A 21,187-nucleotide genomic window follows, 5' to 3' on the forward strand; every position below is an offset into this window, starting at 1 on the left:
TATAAATACCCTACAATCCCTCTCTCTGGGTTCTAATTATATCCTTTGGTTCAAGTCTTACCTCAGCAACCGAAAACGAGCTGTTTTGTGGCAAAATCACTTGTCTTCATATCTCCCTGTTTTACTAGGAGTTCCTCAAGGCTCTATTCTAGGACCCCTTCTCTTCTCTCTATTCATAAATGATCTTCATGTAGCTATTCCTCAATCCACCTGCATACAGTATGCTGATGATTCTACTATCATCTGTTCTGCAAAGTCTCTTCCTGAGCTGAAATCTCTAAGCCAAACTGTCTTCTCCATAGTAGAAACATGGTTCCAAAACCGGTGCTTACTCTTGAATGCCAAAAAAAACAAATTACTTCCGATTACTCCTAACAACAAGACCCCTCCCATACACTTCTCCATCCTAGCTAGTAATGGAACCCTTATATCACCTGATCTGACCTGTAAGTTATTAGGAGTTACAATAGACAATAAACTCACTTTTGACAATCATATTAATAACACCATTAAGTCCATTAACAGAAAATTAGGCTCCTTGTATAGGATAAGACCCTTCCTCACCCCAAAAGCAAGAACTACCGTTGCCCACTCTCATTTACTCTCTACCCTCCTCTATGCTTCTCCCATTTACACCAATTTAAAGCAAAACAATCTCAACAAACTTACCAAAGCCTACAACAGTATTGCAAGGTTTGTAACTGGTAAGCCCTACAGAACCCATCACTGCATTAACCTACATCAGCTAGACTGGCTTGAACTGCAAAATGCGCTGCTACTCTCTCAACTAACAACTGCTCACAAAATCTTCTACCTTCCTAACAACACACCTACACTAAACAATCTTATAACACCCTATAATAATCTTCATTCCCTACGCTCCTCTAATAAACTCCTAGCTTATATACCCAAATCTAACAACTTAGCTGGTGACTCCTTGTTCTCCACCACCACAGGTAAGCAATGGAACATGCTGCCACCCAACCTAACCTCTATTTCCTCTTTTCCCCTCTTCAAACCTAATCTTAAAAATCACCTAAAACTTCAATGGTTATGCCCTTGCTGTAACCCTGACTAATACTCTACTATTAGCCTGTAACCCATCTTCTCTCTCTTCCTTTACATTACTACTCTGCCAACAAATGTTATGTAAATGTTATCTTCCACATTTTTAACCCGATGGTTTACTTTAAAATGTTACGTTAATTCCTTCCTAATGTATGTGGCATTGCCTCTTATTGCTTTTTTTTCTATATTATTATTAAGTATGTGGAGCTTTTCTCCCCGGGCCTCTTCTGAAAATGGAAATATCTCCAGCTAGACTAGCCCGGTCAACAAATGTAAAATAAAAATAAATAATAAATAAATAAAAATTTGGCGAAGGAGTGTGCCACCCTAGGACATTACACCAGACTTTTCTACAGCAAAAGTACCAGAATTCAACATTTACTACTTAAATGCAACATTTCTTCAATTGATGTTATGTAGCTTACAGGCTTGTTTAACCTTAGATACACTAGGCCAATCGATATCACCAACTAAAACTCATAAAAAAAAGCTACAGTGTTTAATCCACTTGCATCTGATCACAAAATGCTTTGAGTAACACTCCTGCCCCACATCAAAAGACATTCAATTAATGCTTCTGGCCCAGAGCAAAAGACATCCAGTTTCACCCTCCTATGCAGAAGAACACAGTACCTAATAATAATATTTAGCTGTCTGATGGGGACTGTTCGCATCCAAACTGTAAAATGGCTTGATGGACACTGGAAATCTGTCTGTGGCATTTTTGTAGGTCTGCAAGCAATAATTTGTCGAACCTATTTTAAGCGCAACGCCTGCTCAAAATATGTAAAGCTGCTACTTACACTGACAACCAATCTGGTGTGTAGCATTCATAAGGCGGACACAGGGTGAAGTTTTGTTCAACGGCACATAAATCTTCTTCTCCACTGAATTTGCCACACAAAGATCTGAAATGACAGCAAGCAGACAGAATAATTAACAATCACATTTTAAGTGGAAAACAATTCAGTAGCCCGGCTACAGCAAACCAATGCATCTGGAAAAAAAAAAAGTTAATCTGCAATAAATAGAGGGATTGTCTCTGGCCTCTGTACTGTTCAGTATGTGAAAAAAATGTTCCTTGACTACTGACTCCAACTTTTGTTCCACAGTGTACTACTCCACCCTTCACTTGTCCTTTTCTGAACCAAGCAAAAACTTCAAAAAAGAAAACTTCTTAAAGCTAGCTCTGTTGGCATACAGGGATAAAACTCTGACTATGGCCCAGACAACCACAGTTCAATTAGCAGTTCAGATGTCTGTTGGAGCCAACATGTAGAGGATGGGGTACCCCCCTAACCTTGTAGGAGAGGAAGGGCAGTGAAATAAACAATGGCCTAGACGAGAAGGGCTCTCATCTTTTTGATATTGATATGGTCCTTCTTTTGATGGCGAGACCGAAGGCAGTGAACCTTCAGAGGGCCAAATGAGGCCCCCATCCCACATCTGAGCCATCTGAAAAACAGAGTTCCTGAATAGGGACTGCAGGTTGAAAAGGAAGCCCTGGGTTGAGGAACAGTTGATGGATCCACCACTGAAGCTCCAGCTTGAGGCATGAGAGAAGAGGAATCAGAAAGTCTAAAGGATGAGAATGTTTAAGCCAGAATGACTTTAGAAACCACTGGAACTTTCTCATATGAAGCTTGGCCAGAGGAAGAATAGGAATGGTGGAAGCCATGTAACCCAGAGCCCTCAGAAACTCCCTGGCTGTAATGGAGGCCAGAGGAAGAACAGATGGAAATAATGTCACAGTTAAAGCCTTAGGAGGAGGAAGATATGCTAGCATTACAACAGTCTGGAGCCTGCAGTTGAGAAAAACATGATCCTGAGAAGGAGTCAGGAATGTTGTTTTTTGGATATTTTACTGCAAACCCTAGACCTTGCAGGAGGCAAACAGCAAAGTGAAGATGCTAAAGTAAAATCTCTGGAGAGGAAGCTTGCACGAGGTCATCCAGGTAAAGAAAGATCTGCATTCCCCCTCAACTTGCAAAAAGCAATCACAGCATCGAGGCACTTGATGAAGACCCTTGGGGCAGTGGAGAGGTGAAAGGGCAAAGCACAGAACGGAAAATACAAGGAAGTAACACAGAAATGTAGAATGTTCCTGAAAAGGAGATGACTAGGGATATGGAGACAGGCATCATTGAGATCCAGGTAAACTAGGAAAGACTGAGGAACAAGATGATGAAACAAGGTTTGAAGGGATAACATCCGAAAGAAAGGAACCTTTCAAATAAGTGTTGAGTTGAGACAGATTCAGAATGGGACTCCAGGTGACTTCTTTTCTGGGAACCAGAAATATTCTAGAGTAAAATCCCTTGCCTTTTTGAGGAGCTAGAACAACTGGAATTGTTCCTTGAGACAAAAGGCTCCAAAGAACATCTGGAAAAATGAGCAGCTGTTCCTGAGGATGTTGAGGAATGCCCCCCAAAAAAAGGGGGGGGATTTCCAAACCATGCAATACCTCAGACAAATGACGGAAAGAACCCAAGAATCCGGAGTGATTTGTAACCGATTTGGAAGGGGCAGGGAAATACGTACAGATAAAGGAACTTGACTGAGGAGGGAGGGAAGAAAACAGTCAGAGAGAACCTGGCTTCTCTGGAAAGACAGGTTTCTGTGCAGGAAGAGTTTGAGTAGATGTAGCCAGAGAGGCCCTTCTACCACCCTTTTTACTTCTGGAAGGAGGGCAAGACTGTCTACGAAAAAAAAAAAAACAATAATTAGTAGGGTAATTCCTCTGAAATTTGGGAACAGGGGAAACAAAAGCGTGTTTTAATTCTTGCATACCTTTTCTCCTTTCCTGAAGTGATGTAAAAATCTCAGCCGCTGAAGAACCAAAGAGATTTTTGTCATCAAAAGGATCATCCATAAGCTTGGCCTTTATCAACAGGCAGAGGCTGAAGGTGAAGCAAGGATACCTTCTCAAGATAGAACCAAAGGCAGTAGCTCTAGATGAGGCATCAGCTGTATCATCAGAAAAAACAAACTGGTAACCAACACCAACCACAAAAACTGCTTAAGTAGCGAGGTGCAGTCACAAAGTCCACTTTACTGAAAGGATTAAGCGCTTTCATAAGATTGTAACAAATTGTAAGCTTTAATCCTTTCAATAAAGTGGGCTTTGTGACTGCAACTCGCTACTTCAGCAGTTTTTATCAGCTGCATCACAGCTTCATTTAATGGAATGGCAAGCCACTTCATAAGAACACCCTAACAAAGAGGGCCAAAGTCTTTCCTTCAAATCAAGATATGAAATAACCTGAAAAGCCTGAGAGAGAAGGGCCAAACTATGTCTGGTCAAGTGAGTTTGGTAATTTAACAGCCCTAAAGGCCAGGGTAGCAGCAGTGCACACTTTTTTACTACTCAACTTATCCATGGTTCTGCTGTCCTTGCCAGAGGGGAGCAGTTTAGAAGAAGGTAAAAGCTTAGATGGCTGATCAGAAGAAAGTGAAACAACCTGAAGGGTTAGGAGAACAACACTTGTAAAAGAAATTTACAATCCTCAGGCACCTTATAAAACCTATCAGACCTTTTAGGAGCAGTGGGCTGGGAATCACAAGCAAGAGAAGCTGCAGAAAAAGTATCCAACAAGGCAGCAAGAACAGGAGGAACAGCACAGGGACTGAGAGACTCCATCTGAAGGAGCTCATTATCTCTTTTGTATACATCAGAAACCTGGGTACAGTCCCACAAACTCCATCATACAGGAAACCGTATCCCTGAAGGAAATCTCCTCAATCAGAAACCTGGGTACAGTCCCGCAAACTCCATCATACAGGAAACCGTATCCCTGAAGGAAATCTCCTCAATCAGAAACCTGGGTACAGTCCCACAAACTCCATCATACAGGAAACCGTATCCCTGAAGGAAATCTCCTCAATCAGAAACCTGGGTACAGTCCCACAAACTCCATCATACAGGAAACCGTATCCCTGAAGGAAATCTCCTCAATCAGAAACCTGGGTACAGTCCCACTTAAACTCCATCATACAGGAAACCGTATCCCTGAAGGAAATCTCCTCAATCAGAAACCTGGGTACAGTCCCGCAAACTCCATCATACAGGAAACCGTATCCCTGAAGGAAATCTCCTCAATCAGAAACCTGGGTACAGTCCCACAAACTCCATCATACAGGAAACCGTATCCCTGAAGGAAATCTCCTCAATCAGAAACCTGGGTACAGTCCCACAAACTCCATCATACAGGAAACCGTATCCCTGAAGGAAATCTCAATCAGAAACCTGGGTACAGTCCCACTTAAACTCCATCATACAGGAAACTGTATCCCTGAAGGAAATCTCCTCAAAAGGAGAATCAGGACTAAAAGAATCCTCTTTCTCAGAACCATAATCCAAGCAAGAGAGAATATGCGACGAGCAAGCAAAAAGATTCCTCATCAGATGAATCCTGCTCCCTAAGCCTCTTAAGGGGAGTAGAAGATGTGGGGGGGGGCAGGAACAGCAGACACTGAACAAGCCATTTGTGAAATCCTGCCATTCACGCTGAGGATCTTAGGAGCAGGCAAAACATGCTCAGTCTTCTGCTTCTTGTTCAAGGAAATATCAGCCCTAAATATCGTAGGTGGTTCAGACCCCTGCTGACGCTCAATAAGCATAGTCTTCTCCCCAACAAGGATTTGCAGAACACCCCTAAGCCCTTTGGAAATAATCAACTATGGTTCCCCCTGAACATCAAAAACAGACATCTGCAAATCCTCTGGGGACGTGCGAGAAACAGGAGCCACACCAGCCTCCAAAGCAGTTGCAACAGAGGAATCTGATTGAATAACTCTGCCATCCTCCAGGCTTTGACTAGCTTCAAGAGAGATGTCTGGAGGAGGTGGTACATCTGAAGAATCCAACTGATCTTTCTTGGCTGCCTACTTCGTGGAATGTTGACCTTCAGGCTTGGACAATTCCGCCATAATATTCTGAGCCAGCAATTTAAGACGCTGGCTCTCCCGGTAAATAGCTAAAGAGGAGAGACAACTATACAAGGTTTTTGAAACAAACACCTAACAAATATGAGAAGTTGTATAGCTGTAAGAAGCACCTATGCAAAACAAACTCTGCTTGTGATGGTCCTTATGGGGAATCTGTCTCCTACACTGGCATTAACCTTTTCTAGATGACATGAAACCAAAACCACAAGTAAAAGAAGATAAGAAGAAAAACCCCAAAGGGGCATTTGTCTGAAAAACAGCTTAGCAACCAGCAGATGAAACAGAGTTCAGACTGATGATCAGAGATGGTGTTCACACTGGCAGCACAAAAGTTCTAGGGAAGGTACATCCCTACATCGCCTTTATGCCCTAACACCACACAGGGGGAGCATACGAGTGGCATACGATACCCCTATTATAACCTATGGCTTTGGTATACTGGCTGGAGGTCAGAGGCTGTCCTAATCAAGGGATCCCTGCTGTAAGGAATACAGCAACAGTGATATGGAAGGCCATCAAATGGGTCTGGCCAAAGGGGAGGAGGCCAGATGATGGCAGGCACAGCAGGGAAAAGCACATAGAGAAAAAAAAATAACCCTTTCACAAGAAAAACCCATACAATATTTCTGCAGAAGGATCACTGGTCTCGACTTATGGCAATTACACATAACGTTTATGTATCAAATGCTGAAGAGGTCAACCTAGTTAGTAGACATAAAAGAAAAGTGCCCCTAGCTTATTCTTTTAGGTGGCAGCGATACAAGAACGTACCTTTGATTAATGTGCTGTTAATGAAGATAACGAGCAGCTTGTAGTGTTCGGCAAAATATCGTCATCTAAAGTGGCATTCTGTAGGAATGCCAAGGCTCTAGAGATATCATTGACAGAATCTGTTTTAGGAAAATATTAGAGTGATTCAAAAAAAAAAAAAGAATACAACTGAAAAGCTAGATAGTAAGGCACAGCATCATAACTTGTTAATTCTCTCAGTGTTTGGCTAAGGAAACAGAAAGCTGATCATCTGTGCAGATAGTTCCTTTTATAAGCTATACACCCAGTTTTGTCTATGGATAGCCATACAATGAAGGAGAAAGTTCTACCCTGAAGAGTGGCCACTAGCCTAGTGGGACTAACCCAGTTAAAAGATAAAATATATTAAAATAAGATGTGTAGAAAGCTGTCAGACTGGTTCAGATTTCACTCAAACCAGTTATTATGGAGGAAGGGGTGGTTCTGAAGGAATTGTTTCTTAATGGAATACATACGTGAGAGTTTTAAAAGACAGGGCTTGCGACTGTTTTTAGACTACGCCACAGCTACCATTAATAACCTCTTCCAGGAGATGCACTTCCAAGTCTGTAGAAACTGCTGCTTAAAAGTGAGGGAGAGGAAAGTACAAAAAGTATTTCAAGAAGGCACCTGTTCTCTGAAAGGAGTCCTAATTAGGAAAATACCTCTAAGAAAGACACACAAACATTAACAGAAACAAAAAAATCGTATAATCTATTCCCAACAACAAAGTTGATGACTGCTGCTAAAATCATTCTGATCAAATAATGGAGAGCCGAATCAAATATTTCAAAAAGGTGTTGCAATACTTCAGGGATGGGATTTAAAGGAGTTAAAGATCATGGTCTGCAGCCCAGCATGAACATCTGTTCCACTTCTCTCTGTATGCCTTTTAGAAGGAAAAGGCCTTAGAAGATACCTATACAATCCTACTGGGGTATCTGACCTAGAAACAAATACAACTGCAGAAACCAAGCTGTTAGCCTGAAAGCATGTAGGTTTCATATAGGATTGCTTTATGGAGTGGGTGAATCAAAAGACTCTCACAAGGAATAATAATGCAAGCAGAAGTAAGTAGGACTGATGCAAGAGAAACCATATCTATCTTGGCAGAAAAAAGGGACAACTAGGGATTATTCTCACCTTGGGAAGCTCCAACTTCTGAACGAATTAGGGAGCTAATAAATGAGGGAAAGTATGTACAACATGAGGCCAGGGGGTTGCCAAGATACCCCCAATGTCTGCTGTGTGGGATAAATGAAAAAAAGTAATGGCAAACAAAAGTTATATACTTGCTTTAATAAAAGACCTGAATCAGTAGTTCCATTGTCATCATATAACTGGCAGGACTTACTCATCCCACCCATGAGAACTTTCGCAGGATTTCAAAACCCATCTCCTATACCCATGATGCTTTCATGCTAAGGACACGATCTCCAGATCATGTAAACCCTTCCAAGGTGGGAGTCCTACTAACACTAAACTGCATGCAACACACACAACATACACAACGACTAAAACTGGAAAAGTCTGACAGGTGCAGTATGAAGGAACGGGGGGAGGAGAATGGTGGCAATGAAGGAACGGGGGGAGGAGAATGGTGGCAATGAAGGAACGGGGGGAGGAGAATGGTGGCAATGAAGGAACGGGGGGAGGAGAATGGTGGCAATGAAGGAACGGGGGGAGAATGGTGGCAATGAAGGAACGGGGAGGAGAATGGTGGCAATGAAGGAACGGGGAGGAGAATGGTGGCAATGAAGGAACGGGGAGGAAAATGGTGGAAAAGAAGGAACGGGGAGAGGAGAATGGTGGCAATGAAGGAACGGGGAGGAGAATGGTGGCAATGAAGGAACGGGGAGGAGAATGGTGGCAATGAAGGAACGGGGAGGAGAATGGTGGCAATGAAGGAAGGGGAGGAGAATGGTGGCAATGAAGGAACGGAGAATGGTGGCAATGAAGGAACGGGGAGGAGAATGGTGGCAATGAAGGAACGGGGAGGAGAATGGTGGCAATGAAGGAACGGGGGAGGAGAATGGTGGCAATGAAGGAACGGGGGAGGAGAATGGTGGCAATGAAGGAACGGGGGAGGAGAATGGTGGCAATGAAGGAACGGGGGAGGAGAATGGTGGCAATGACAGAACTACTAATCCAGGTGGATCATTACAGTAAGTGCATAACTTTTATATCTAGGACTGCAGTCTTATCATCTCCATCTCAAGAACACAGTCATTCCTTATTTTCTTGCGTAGATCCTCATGATAGGACAACCCAAATGGCAACAGACTTAGAGATCACATATGGCTTATAAAGTCTTGCAAAATATTCAATGATTCCTTGTAGCTAGAGAACAGATGCACTCCAAGCATAAATTCTTAAGTAAACCCTAAGAGGCAGCAATGCCTCTAACTGAATGAGCTCTTGGATTATTAATCAAGGCTCTGTTGTGCTTTTCATAACAACATTTAATACAATTTGAATGTCATTTAGAGAAGTTTGATTTGAAACTTTAGAGCTTAAATTCTTGGCTGAATACGTAACAGCTAAGGTTCCCTTGAACATCCATGTAATAAATTGACAGTCTCTTACTGATATTATTTGGGAAGAATAAAGAGAATTTAAATGTCTGATCCAAATTTGTCTCGGTCGCAAATTTTGGCAAAAAAGATGGATTTTTTTCTACTGAATACTATGCTTTTATGGAACAACAGATCTAGAGGACATGCAGACAAAACACTGTGTTCAGAAATTCTTCTGCCCGAAGTAATAGCCATCAAGAAAATTAATTTTTTCCCCAATGTTCTGCAGTACCAACCAGCTCAGATGGGGGTTTAATTATACATTCTAGCATAAAGTAAAAATCCACTGAAAAAAATGGATCTTTAATTGACGGGCAGAGAAGGATATTTAAAAAAAACTCCATTGCCTACAAGCATTCATTACCCTGGAAAAAACAGATATATGCATAATCACAGAAACCATGCTCAAGAACAATTGAAAGCACTCAGTCAGTGGTCAGTCAGGGTTTCAATGACTATCACACATTCAGGTCTATGATATTAGACAAAGGCACTAAAGGCAGATGTTTTTCCATATTTAAAAAATAACACTTCATCTCCAAACTTATTAGACAAGATAATAACATGGAAATCTTTCATGTCCAACTTAGCTGTATTATCATAAGGGGTTTTGCTCACAGTAACTACAGGAACCCCTCTATTTCTTCCTCGGCCCTTATCTCCTACCCAACTGGTATGGAGTCCCTATGTATTAAACCAAACACCATTCCCTTAGGAGACTTCAACTACCCCTCCATTAAACTGGGAGACTTGTACATCCCAGTTCAAAAATGCATGTCCACAGATTGCTGGACTTCCATCAATATAAACTCCCAGGACCAGTTAGTCTATACTTCGCCCAATGGTGATAAAAATTCTTAGTCTGTACTCCACCTAATGGTAATTCTGGGCTTTGTTCTTACAAACATAGGGCAGCTTTGCTCTACTCTAATTTGTACCTTCTTCCCTGGTCAAATCAGTCAAGAAGTCAATCACGACCACCGTAAGACAAGAATGAACCACCTTCCAATACCATGGTATTCAAAAGATTACCCCAAAGTTAAGCTACTAAAACTGAATGACAACCTGGCTAAATTCAAAAACCCTTCCATCTTGATGACTCCAATATTCATGTGGAATCATTCACTACCAAATTCTAAACACATATAAATATCTGCATAGATGCATCTTGTCTTACCCAGTAATAAGTACAACACCAAAAAATACAAACAGGCACTATAGAAAGAGAAAAAAAAATAATTGCAAAGAAAAAAATAAATCCAACTCTAAAGATGCCAAAAATGCTCTTGGTAAACTAAATAAGGGAAGAATTCAAAACCAATTCAACGAATAAATCCACAAAAATGAGTGTAGAGGAGGCAGCCCAGTTTGTTTAAACCCTGTAAGGATGACATCATATCCTGAAACAGACTTAAAAAGTTTAAAGCAAAATACATACTCCAATAGTTTTTTTTACATTTTAGTAGTTGTCACCCATTCAAACAAAAACGGGCAGTTGTAAAGGGGCAGTTTGTCCGTGCTGCCCGTATGACAATTGCATGGGAGACGTACATTGAGGAGTGTAATTTGCTGAAATAAATGTTTCTCAAGAGAGGTTACCCAAGTTCATTAATACACCAAATTGGTAATGAAGTGAACAGTAAGAGAAGGTCTGGGCATTTTGCCCCTATTTTAAACATGAAAAACACTAATGTAGTACAAACATTAGAAAATGTCTGTTTAACAACTACAGGATTCAACACTATTAATAATAATAACAGCAAAACTACAATGTGTGTATCAGCTACACCGAAGTCCTACGGGAATAGTTGAACATTTATACGGAAGCAAATTACATAAAGACTATTTTGACTAAAAACTGGGAGTGTATTAGGAATGACAAAGTTATGAGGGACATTTTAGGAGAGGCTCCCATTTGTGTATACAAGAAAGGACATTGACACAGAAAGGTGAGCAGTATAAAGGGTTTATGCACAGATGTGGTAGGTGTAAATTTTGTAGCAACATTATTGAAACAGACAAAGGAGTGGAGATTAACGGAACAAATATTGGGGTTAAAGGCAAATTTACATGTTCTACAGAGAGGATCATTTATTGTGCTATTTGTGTTTCCTGCCCATGTTTTTACGTGGGCAAGACTGAAAGAAAATTTAAAACCGGAATTAGTGAACATCTTAGACACATACGAGATGGCTGGGAAGGTATTGCCTTAGCGAGACATATTACAGGGTTTCCACAACATGAATTTAAGTTCATTATATTGGATTGTGTGGTACCTAGAATTCGTGGGGGAGCATGGCCCTACATATTAGAAAAATTGGAACTCGCATGGCAGTTGAGATTGAATTCCACGTACTGGCCAGGACTGAATGACAACCTGTCTATTAGTAGCCTTTTAAAATTAAAAGCCCTTATAAGACATTGAACTTGTAGTAATAGGGTATGTGAAGGTAATAGTGTAGTGGTTATTACACTTGCTTCATACGTAAAAGGTTATGGGTTCAATTCCTAGTGGAAGCTGTTCATTTACCTTTCATTATTTTTACTGTTTTACAATTTTTTTTGTTTATCTTTTATTAGCACATTTACTGAGGTAATAGAATGCCATATTGGATTGGTTTTATTATATTGTTTAAATTTTTTAAAATATCCATGAAATATAATATATTTTTGAACTTGAATACTGCTGCTATCTGACTTTGTTTTAGGACATACTGTTGCTTTAAACTTTTTAAGTTTGTTTCAGGATAAGATGTCATCCTTACTGGGTTTAAAACAAACTGGGCTGTTTTAAAATTTGTATCTGATGAAGTCTCTGTAATTTTGGAATATTGAGATGAAAGCGCTTATATATGTTGTTGTTTATTAAATAAAAAAACATGCTTGGTGGTTTTAAGAAGTGGTCTTTCTCCTCTACACTCATTTTTGTGGATTTATTCAATAAACTAAATAAGGGAACTCTGGACCTTGATCAAAATCAGCCAAAGCCAATTAAGAAATAAAAACTGCCATCCAGACAAAGGATAACCACAAAGCCTTCTTTAAGTCAAGAATCTCAGAAACAATGCCTAGCACTATCCAACTCTCAAAGTAAATGATATAATATACTCTGACTCAGAGGACATAAGCCAGTCTAGCACGGGGCATATTTAGTTCAAACTTGATCCCCCCCCCCCATATTCTCAAATCACATACCTATACCTACACCCCTTCAAATCTCAAATGTAGTTCTCAAGACACCATCTAAGGCCAAGAATACTACATCTATGGGGCCAGATAAAATACCAGGTTGCCTACTGGTCAGTTTGGAACATGACTTGCCTAATCCCCTACAAAAGTCGTTCAACATCAGCCTCAAAATAGGCTTTGAGCTACTTCCAAGATGGCTGCACAATATCGGCTTAATTTCAGCTTTCCCAGTGTGAATAAAGAAGCAAATAATGGCCAGTAACTGTTAGATTTAGTAAATTCAGTTACTGGCTACCAAGTACACTGCCTGGATGTCAGCACAGTAGAAATGTACAAAGCCTGGAAGAAAATGTAACTAGAAAAGGTGAAGAGAAAACATTGACTGGAAAGAATCCTGCAGCTATTCAGCAAAAAGCAGTTCAACCTAGCACTTTGGTGCAAGACAAGGCTTCCAATAATCTAGAAAAATCAATCAGATGTGCTCAGAGCTGATTAAAGTAAATGAAACAATGAAGGAGTAAACTCAAATAACAAAAGGAAGGCAAAAATGGAAGAAGCTTTAAAAGGATACATGGGTGAACTGATAAAACTGCAAAAAAACGAGGTCAAAATGATGGAAAGGCTGGTCGAGTATGAAGTCGCTCAAGAAGAGTTAATGATAGAAAGGCTGGTTGAGTATGAAGTCGCTCAAGAAGAGTCGTTTCAAAAATGGTAGAATTAGAGGACAGAACATTCAGAAACAGCTGAGATACTGTACCACAGAAACTGGAGGGAACAGGTTGTATTAATTTTATGAAAGCACAAATAAGCAACTGGACTGGTATTCCACAGCAGGATTTGTTAAGTGAAATGGCACATAATGTGCATGCTCCAAACCACAGAAGGGCAACATATTCAAGCTTGGAGACAGTAGTGTGTTTGCTGGGATAAATTTGCTTCTCTTCTGTCTGGCGCACAGTGAATAATCACTTTCCACAATCGGGGAGTGTTGAGAAGCAGGTGTGAGATTCAAGCTACTGCATCCAACTGTCTTCCGAATATTTTTTCTAGGAGGATCAAAGTCATTTTTTGATGCAGAACAAGCTGAAAAAAAAAACACAAAAGGGTTGGTACAACAAAAGGTGAACCATCAAACAGAAGGTGCCTCTGTTTCCCATTCTTCTGGTACTAAAGTTCAGACAAACTCTGCCAGTGAAACATTCTTCCAATGTTACAAAAGAAAATTCTCGAGAAACAGAAAATAACACAAGAGTTGACAAAAGAATTGGGAGCTCCCTGGACATGAACTGGAGTCTGGGGTTGGAAGATGGAGATGAACAGGAAGAAGACCAGCAGCATTAAAATAAATGTGGGATTATAAAGCATCAATGTACACAACAGAAAACCACCAGCTCCGACTGAAAAGGAAGTTTAATGTATGAAACCACTGTCAACAAACTGATTTCGGCCCAATAGCCTTTCTCAATTGAGTCTTCCTTTCCAGTTGGTGCTGGCTGTTTTCTGTTGTGTACATTGACTATTTTGAGCCTTTGCACCTGCCGTCCATGCAGAATTTTTGTGGTGGATTACAAAGCATCAATCACATTTGTAAAATACAGAAAAAGTGGAAAGAGTGGACTTTTGCTGACTCTATTAAATTTGTGGGGTACTGAAAAGCATATATCCCACTTTGTGTCATTAATGTTTAAAAAGAAAGGAGAATAAAGTAACCATGCAAAAATTTTCATTCTAAACTGTATTTGTATAAAACAATTCATTATGTAAACTGCATGTAATACATTAACACGTTTTCAGTTACTGCATGTGATAAAGATACTAAAGTGAACAAGTGACCTTTTTGCTTCTTTTTTAGTTTTAAGATATGGAGGCATTACAATATAAAAAGAAAAGAAAGGTTTGAAAAAACATGTTTAAGTTAATATGCTGTAATCTTGGGTTGCTCAGGTGAGGAATGGGGTGTAAAAGTGTACAGATTATACTGTTTGTACAACTGATATGTTCTCTTACTTTTGCATAGGTGAATGTCTGGATCAAGACCCTTGGCTAAATCTAATAGCAAGCTTTTTGTTTAAATAATTAAATAAGAGAACACAATTTTTTTAGCAAATAAATGTTCAGTGCACAATGAAAATCTGTTCAAAGGTTTCCATGAAGAGAAATGGTAAGAAGAAAAAGCCAGGGCACTTTTTTAAGGCTAAAAGTTAATGTTTTCTAAAACCGTGCAAGTTGTTTCTCAAATCTGGGAGGGGATAAAAGATGTGACAAGAATAGACAGCAATTAGAGTAAGTAGCAGCACAGGCTGTAACATGAATCATGGCTATATGTGCAACAATCAATTTGGGACAATTGTTCCTATCAGGAGAGTAAAACATTATCTAATGATGTAAATAGTTTTGTGTTTGTTTCAAATTTATAGGTTACGGGGATGTTCTGGGTGTGTTTTTTTTTTTAAACACTAAAACAAAAAGTCTTGTAAAATGCGACGTAGGTTCAAATGGATATGACAAGAAACAGCCGTATAAAAGATCAGCCTGCCAAACATTAGTGGATGCATGTTCCTCTTTCAGCTTTTCCCGGTTAGGGGTCGCCACAGCGGAACTCCAGTCCGCTAATAATTGGCAATAGATTTTTACGGTGCCGAAGTGCCAGCTTGACGCCCAACCTTCAACAAAGGCACGCCTATTTACGCATGTCTTTCGAATGCCACTCGACCACGGGGAGTACATGCAGACTCCACACAGAAGGTGCCCCAGCAGAGAATCGAATGGGAGAACCTCTTGCTGTGAGGCGACAACGTTACCGCTGCACCACCGCGGCTTACATTAGTGGATGCATGCAATACTAAAAAAACAAAAAGCCATCATGTATAAGTGGGAATAACAACTTATTATAATGACTACACTAACTATATTATGGAACATTTACGGCCTCACAAGTATAGACAAAAAAAGCAAAAATACTTACATATATTGAGAAATGCAGAATGAAAATAGCAACGCTGTAGCAGACACATTTAGAAAGAAATTAGCATGTGAATTTGGTGAGGAAAGGATTTCATTTTAGATATTCCGCAGATTATCAGGGTCAAAGGAAAAGGAGAATACTTATACCAATTGCTAGAGAAGCTCCAATAGTGAAAGAACAGGGAGGAAGAGATAATGGTAAATTTGTAGTAGTAACAGGCTGCTAGCAGTGGAAGAGGGCTACCCCAACACATATTTATATTCCACCTGAAAATGCTATTATAGAGATTAAGAAAATTTTGGAAGAAATAATCAGCTTTCAGCAGGGAATATTACTCACAGATGGGGACTGGAATATGCATCAGGGACCTAGAAGGGAAAATATAACAAGAGAGGGCACAATTCTGAAGAAATTTAAGAAAATGCTTGGTATGAAGACATGAATGAAGTAGATGGAACTTGGCCACAATTTACACATTATAACTCAAGGTACAGTATACCTGGGCTAGACTTGACATAAAACTGCAGGGTAATACAGCCAAAATGAGACAACGGTGCTCCCCCACCTACCTTTTAACTAGAGAGAATAATTTAAGGAATGGGGTAGTGAAAATTATTCGAGAGTTACTACGGAAGCTAGAAATTTCTTCAGGAAGTTATAGCTAGTGAGTGTAACAAAAACAAAAAAAAGTGGAGTTTAAAAATAAGGTAAGAATAAAAGTAAGAGAGATATGGTTAAGAAGGATTACTTAGTGGGGCTGACAAAGGCTAAATTATTGCAGAATACAGCAGAGATTATCCGAACCTTAATTATGTGAATGCAGCCTTCCAAAGTTTTCAGGGAGAGAAAATCATAAAGTCTGAATATATAAATGCTATACGTATTCACTAGTGCATGTATTTTTGAGCTTGTACTACAATACAATAATATACTGTACCACTTTGTACTTATAGCAAATTTTTTTTGTTTAATGCTCATCAAAAACATTTTTAGAAGTTTTTTTATCCAGTTCAATTATATGTTTGATTATCCGAACTACCCTAGATCCCAATTTGTTCAGATATTTATTTATTTGCTTATTTATTAGCATTTATTTACTGGGAAAGTCCACTGGGTCAGTTAGAACCGATTTTCAGTGGAGACCCAGGAAGAAAAGCTCCACAGGGCAAAATAGTTTGACAATATATAATAAAATAAACCGTTAGTAAAACAGAGAGATAATACAAATATACAAGAGAATATATTGAATAACAGATTATACAATGCAGAGAAATAAGAATAAAGCACATGTAGTAGATTAAGCAGTACAATTCAAATACAATTCATGCTATTTTGAAAGTATAGGATAATCAATCCTATAAGGCATGAATTTTGAGATAGAGTTACATTTGGTAGATTTAGGTGAGACTTTTAGTATATGTTGTCATTAATTAATAAGGAAGGATTAGAAGGAAGGAAGAAGTTAAAAAAGGATCAGCAGGAATTAATTAGGAGTCAGGTTGCAGGAGGTTAAGAGCTGATGCATGTGCAGAGCCAGAGAGTGGTGAGATGTAGTCTGAGATATTTTTTGAAGGAGGAGACATTACTTGTAGTTCTAATAGGTACTGGGAGAGCATTCCGTTGTTTAGCAGTAAAGGAATAAAGCATGTGACCAGCTGGGAGTTGAGGTTTTTCAACTTGGAGGAGAAGTTGGTTTTCTGATCCGAGTGGTCTATTTGGATGATAGGTGAGTTAGTATAGAAGAGAGGGCAGGACAATCTGTGGGATTATGAATAATTTTATGTGTCATGATTAACTGTAAGTATGTTAGTTGAAGGGGGAGCTCAAGCCAATTAAGAGAATGTAATGAAGAGGTGTGTTTTGAATTGGTTGCGAACTTGGCAACTTTACTGTAACAGGACTCAAGCTTAGTTTTCAAGGAGGACTGGATATTAGTGAAAAGTGGAGCACCATACAGAAGAGAGGGTAGGAGAAAGGTTAAAGCAAGGGTTTGCTTAGTTGCACAGTTAAGAAAGTTTTTATGTCTGTAAGGGTGCCTAGTTTTTGGAGTGTTTTTTTGACATTACTATGAACATGGAGGTCAAAAGACAGACTTTCATCCAAGATAACTCCTAGTAGCTTTGTGTGAGAGACTACCTCTAAAGTGTTCATGTTTTCAGTGTATGATAAAATCTGCCTTATTTAAGGGAGTACTTTTCTTGGGGGTAAGCAGCAGTTTAATCAATTAATCAACTCTTTACTATACGGGGAATCTGACAGAACAAGAACAGGTGCAATTGCAGAGTGCTAAAGAGAAAATAAGGTACTATCTGGATAATATGCATGAGTTTAGAAAGATCAGTTAAGCAACTTTTTTTTTTTTTTGAAAATGGCTACAGAGCACAAACATTTTTTAGCACCTTGACTCACCAAACGAGGGTAAAAGAAGCCACAAACTTACACTGGTAAAACTGAAAGGGCTCTCAAAAAACAAATATATGACCACTGCTACGAAATTAAAACTCAACAAGAGAGAGTAATGCTTTGTATAAACACAGACTTGAATGTAACAATAACAAAAAATTCCTGTTTTGACAACTTAAAGAGTGCTGTGAGCTTCAGTGGAAGCCGAAATTAAACACTACTACTCTGCCTGGACTGAATGATATGGTGTCCATCAACAGTGTTTTGTTTAGTATCAATATTAATGAATGGTTTGGCTAATACCCTGGTAAACAACTAATGGATACCAGGAATGGGTATCAGGGCAGCCAAACATTTAGAGAACATAATAATATAACATTCAAAGGTAATACAATAATTGCAAGAGATTTTAATTGTATAATGAAAGAGGAGGACACAAATGCTAAAAACACATGCAAGAAATCTCCACTATCAAAATTACTTGCAGAGTTTACTGACTTATATAACTTAATAGACATTAACACATATGTTGAACAAGATTCATTGATATTCACACATTACTCACATAGACATAACATCTTTTCCAGAATAGATAGTGTATATATAGCAAAAGATCTTACAACAAAAATAAGCAGTCACAACAATCACCTGCCCCTTCTCAGACTATAATGCAATAACTTTTGAAAAAGATTTTAACTTTAAGAGAAAACTTACAATCATAAGAATTAAAGCCTATATAGCAAACCTTAAAGAGTTTAAACAATATTATACTGCAGAGATGCAAACATTTCTAGACTTAAACCTCACAGATGAGGTAGCACACAATACACACACATTATATATATATATATATATATATATATATATATATATACATACATACATATATATATATATATATATATATATATATATATATAGAGGTTACCTTCATTTGATCGACATCCCATTTGACTGAAACCCATTTGATTGAAAATTCATTTGACTGACAACCAGTAATTCAGTACACTTCAAGGCAAATAACAGGGATTGGTCCCCCTCCCCAATGTTGTGAGACCCTGGACTTTGTTATATATAGTTAGGGGTGGGGTGCAGCCCCCCACATTGGGGGTGTGTGGGGCGAAGTCCCCCACCTAGTTTCCTTCAAAAAAGAAAACACAAAAAGTACAGTTTTTGAACGTAAATAGGAGGGGGGCTTCACCCCCACACCCCCCCCTAACTATATATACCAACTCCATGATCGCACAATGTTGGGGAGGGGGACAAATCCCAGTTATTTGCCTTGAATACTGGTTTTCGATCAAATGAACTTTCGATCAATGAGTTTAGATCAAATGAAATTTCGATCAAATGAAGGTAACCCATATATATATATATATATATACACACACACACATATATATATATATATATATATATATATATATATATATATAAATACTATGCAATGAAAGCATATTTACATGGGAATGTGGTATTCTAGTACAAAAACAAACAAAAGTATTGGAATAAAGAACTGGCAGAGCAAAATGAAATTTGATCTTCATAAAGGCAACTTAGCTTCAGAAAAAGAATTAGACCTCAAAAAAAAAAAAAAAAATACTTGGAGACATTGGACCATAACTCCATGATTAATCTAGAGACGGTCAAACTATGCACTTACTCTATGAATCCAAAAATCAAAGGAGAATAGCTAACAGGATGAAAAGAATGATAAAGGCAAATCAGATAAAAGAAATATACAACATGGGTGGCGCAGTGGTGCAGCGGTAGCGTTGTCTACTCACAGCAAGAGGTTCTCCAGTTTGATTCTTGGCCGAGGTGCCTTCTGTGCAGAGCCTGCATGTCCTCCCTGCATTCGTGCGAGTTTCCTCCCACATACAAAGACATGGGTCTGGAGAACTTCTTCCCCCTGGGCCTCTGCTAAAAATTGGCTTTGTTCCAACTTGGACTTTCCCAGTAAACAAATAAAATAGACAAAAAAAAGAAAAGTATAAGACTTAGAAGGAATTCTAGAGGTTAATAGTCAAGAAAATAAAGTAGAATCAAGTAAAGCATTTTACATAAGACTAAACTATCAGATAAACACAGAAAAATGATAGAACTATGACAGAAATTAAAGCACAAATCAAGAAACTGAATTTAAGCAAAGCCCCAGGTAATGATAATATGATACCAGATATGTTTAAACTACTATCTAATAACGCATTAAATCTACTGCCAAATGTGCTCCCATACGTTACAAAAGGTAATAAATGCCCCCCTTCTTGGAAATGCACTCAAGTATCACCAATTTTGAAACAAGATAAAAAACCTGATGAGTGTACCTCGTATAGACCAGTAAGTTTATTAAATATAGATTATAAAATATTTATGACAGCTCATGCAAATAGAATAAAACAAATATTGCCATTATTGATAGAGAACGTCATTAAAAACAGAAATACATATGACAATATAAAGAGAATTTTGTCCCTTGTTGATTTCATAAACAAAACAAAAAAATAAAATGAATGTCATTTGCTTAGATATTAACAGTGCAGTCGATTCCGTAAATTGGGATTACCTTTGGCTTGCACTGGAGTATGGATTTTTGCAAAATTGTACTTCACTAATAAGATCTTTCTATGATAAATCTTCAGCGTACATAAAAATAGGATCCTGTTTGTCGGAGCCTATTACCATTACAAAAGGTACAAAAACAGCATTGTCCACTTTCTCCTTTGTTATTTGCCATTTGTAATAAAATCATTAGCAAATTTCATACGTGCAAACTCAAACATTCAAGGAATTCAACTAGACACTGACCATGAGTTAAAGATTGCAGACAACATACTATTGACTTTAAAAGAAAATAAGAACACGCTACAAGAACTATGGAAAGCAAACAGTTTAAGATTATTTCTGGACTAACATTTAATGAAAATAAAACCAACATGTTACTAATAAATATAAACAAAAGCACTAAATAAAAATATCATAAATATCTATCTAGAAATTATACAAACGCTTAGGAGTTAAAATTACAAATGACACCGATACAACAGTGCAACTAAACTATAAAGAGATTTTGAATAATATCAAGGAACTCGTACAAAAATGGAATAAGCTATTTTTTTTACAATGGAGGAAAGACTACATATAATTAAAATGATTATATTCCCAAAAATTCTGTATTTTATACAAGCGTGCTCGCTACCGCCACCTAAATCATATTTAAAACAATCTGAAGGGTTAATAACAAAATTCT

General features: G+C 38.5%; 1 protein-coding gene across 2 annotated transcripts in view; it reads right to left on the reverse strand.

Moving 5' to 3' along the window:
- NCSTN (nicastrin) overlaps positions 1 to 21,187 on the reverse strand; it is an 876,107-nt gene that overhangs the window by 808,021 nt on the left and 46,899 nt on the right. For both annotated transcript variants that reach the window (XM_044059533.1, XM_044059532.1), the window contains exon 2: positions 1,872 to 1,976. In XM_044059533.1, coding sequence (XP_043915468.1) covers positions 1,872 to 1,976 — 105 coding nt within the window. The remainder of the gene's footprint in view (positions 1 to 1,871; positions 1,977 to 21,187) is intronic.

This window comes from Protopterus annectens, chromosome 17.part0, assembly GCF_019279795.1.
Source record: "Protopterus annectens isolate FY-2018-M chromosome 17.part0, PAN1.0, whole genome shotgun sequence".
NCBI lineage: Eukaryota > Metazoa > Chordata > Ceratodontiformes > Protopteridae > Protopterus > Protopterus annectens.